The sequence below is a fragment of the Nicotiana attenuata genome, unplaced genomic scaffold, assembly GCF_001879085.1.
Source record: "Nicotiana attenuata strain UT unplaced genomic scaffold, NIATTr2, whole genome shotgun sequence".
Taxonomy (NCBI): Eukaryota; Viridiplantae; Streptophyta; class Magnoliopsida; order Solanales; family Solanaceae; genus Nicotiana; species Nicotiana attenuata.
The window spans coordinates 33,002-34,466 of record NW_017676314.1 but is presented as its reverse complement, the minus strand read 5'-3'; the positions used below and the strand labels follow the sequence as shown (position 1 = coordinate 34,466).

Below are 1,465 nucleotides of genomic sequence, written 5' to 3'. Positions count from 1 at the left end.
GATAATTTTTGGAAGAAATTTCAGTAAGGTTTGGGTGTGTATGTAAATCTTAGCACATCCTTCTATCCACACACTGACGGGCAAGCAGAGCGCACTATTCAAATGCTTGAGGAGATGTTGCGTGCTTGTGTTCTTGATTTCAAAGGTAGCTGGGATGATCATTTGCCACTCATAGAGTTTGCTTATAACAACAGCTTCTATGCTAGTATTCAGATGGAACCATTTGAGGCATTATATGGGAGGAGGTGTAGATCTCCTATTAGGTGGTTTGAGGTTGGAGAAGCTAAATTGATAGGACCAGGCATCGTACATCAGGCCATGGAGAAGGTTAAGATCATGAAGGAGTGGTTGAAGACCGCCCAGAGCCGTCAAAAGTCCTATTCGGATGTTCGTCGGAGAGACTTAGAGTTCAAGGAAGATGATTGGGTATTCTTGAAGGTTTGCCCCATGAAGGGTATTATGCGGTTTAGAAAGAAAGGGAAATTGAGTCCAGGTATGCCGGGCCGTATAGAATTATTCAGAGGATTGGTCATGTATCGTACAAGCTTGAGCTACCACCTGAGATGTCATTAGTGCACCCGGTATTTCATGTGTCTATGCTGAAGAAAGTAATCAGGGATCCGTCGCTTATCGTGCCAGTTGAGACTATTGAAGTTAATGAAGAGCTGTCATATGAAGGAATTTCAGTTGCCATTCTTGATAAGCAAGTCCGGAAGTTGAGAAATAAAGAAATTTCCTCCGTAAAAGTGATATGGCGAAACAACCAGGTTGAAGAAGCTACGTTGGAAGCCGAGGAAGAAATGAAAAAGAAGTACCCTGACTTGTTTGAATAGCCATGTAATAGTTACTATGAAGTTACTTCCTATAAATTTTGTATCACTTGTTCAATTAATGTAAAGGTGTTCTTTTGGGTTATATAATGCTTGCGAGGCCACGGTTGGTATTGTTATGTGTCACGACCCCAACCCCGGTCGTGATGGCGCCCAACACACTGCTAGGCAAGCCCGACCATTTCCACAACCTTGACCAAATAACCTAGGTGGATAAATGAATATTCACAAGTAAAAACAACAATTTAAATGCGGAATCTCTGAAATAATTTCTAACATTCGAAAATCCCAAGATAAAATACTAAATAGCCCACAGATCTGGCGTCACGAACATGAGCCTCTAAAACGGAATATTCACCTATCACAAGTCTGTCTAGGAAAGAAAAATACGAATAAAAGGATAAAATGGATGGGAGAGATCAAGGCTGCGAACGCCATGCAGCTACCTCGATACTCTCGGATAAATGCTGCTCCGCTAAACAAGTCCTCACTCACCCTGTGGTGTACCTGAATCTGCACACAAGGTGCAGGGAGTATTGTGAGTACTTCCAACCCAGAAAGTAATAAACATAAATAAGGGTTGAGAGTAAGAAATCCTGGACAGGCACAAAGTAAGCTATAATTACAGCGGCTCA

At 42.0% G+C, this 1,465-nt stretch overlaps 1 protein-coding gene across 1 annotated transcript; it reads left to right on the top strand.

Annotated features, from left to right (window-relative positions):
• Nucleotides 1-318: 318 nt before the first annotated feature.
• Nucleotides 319-833, top strand: LOC109220930. The gene is made up of 3 exons (XM_019385398.1): nucleotides 319-426; nucleotides 471-707; nucleotides 768-833. The coding sequence occupies exons 1-3, from the start codon at nucleotides 319-321 to the stop codon at nucleotides 831-833; spliced, it is 411 nt and encodes a 136-aa protein (XP_019240943.1).
• Nucleotides 834-1,465: the final 632 nt, after the last annotated feature.

Bases quoted from the DNA above. Each gene is read 5' to 3' on its own strand.
- LOC109220930 (XM_019385398.1), top strand. From the start codon at position 319: ATGGAGAAGGTTAAGATCATGAAGGAGTGGTTGAAGACCGCCCAGAGC. The intron at 427-470 runs GTATTCTTGAAG...TATGCGGTTTAG, and splicing joins AGTTCAAGGAAGATGATTGG to AAAGAAAGGGAAATTGAGTC. The intron at 708-767 runs GTCCGGAAGTTG...CGAAACAACCAG, and splicing joins TTGCCATTCTTGATAAGCAA to GTTGAAGAAGCTACGTTGGA.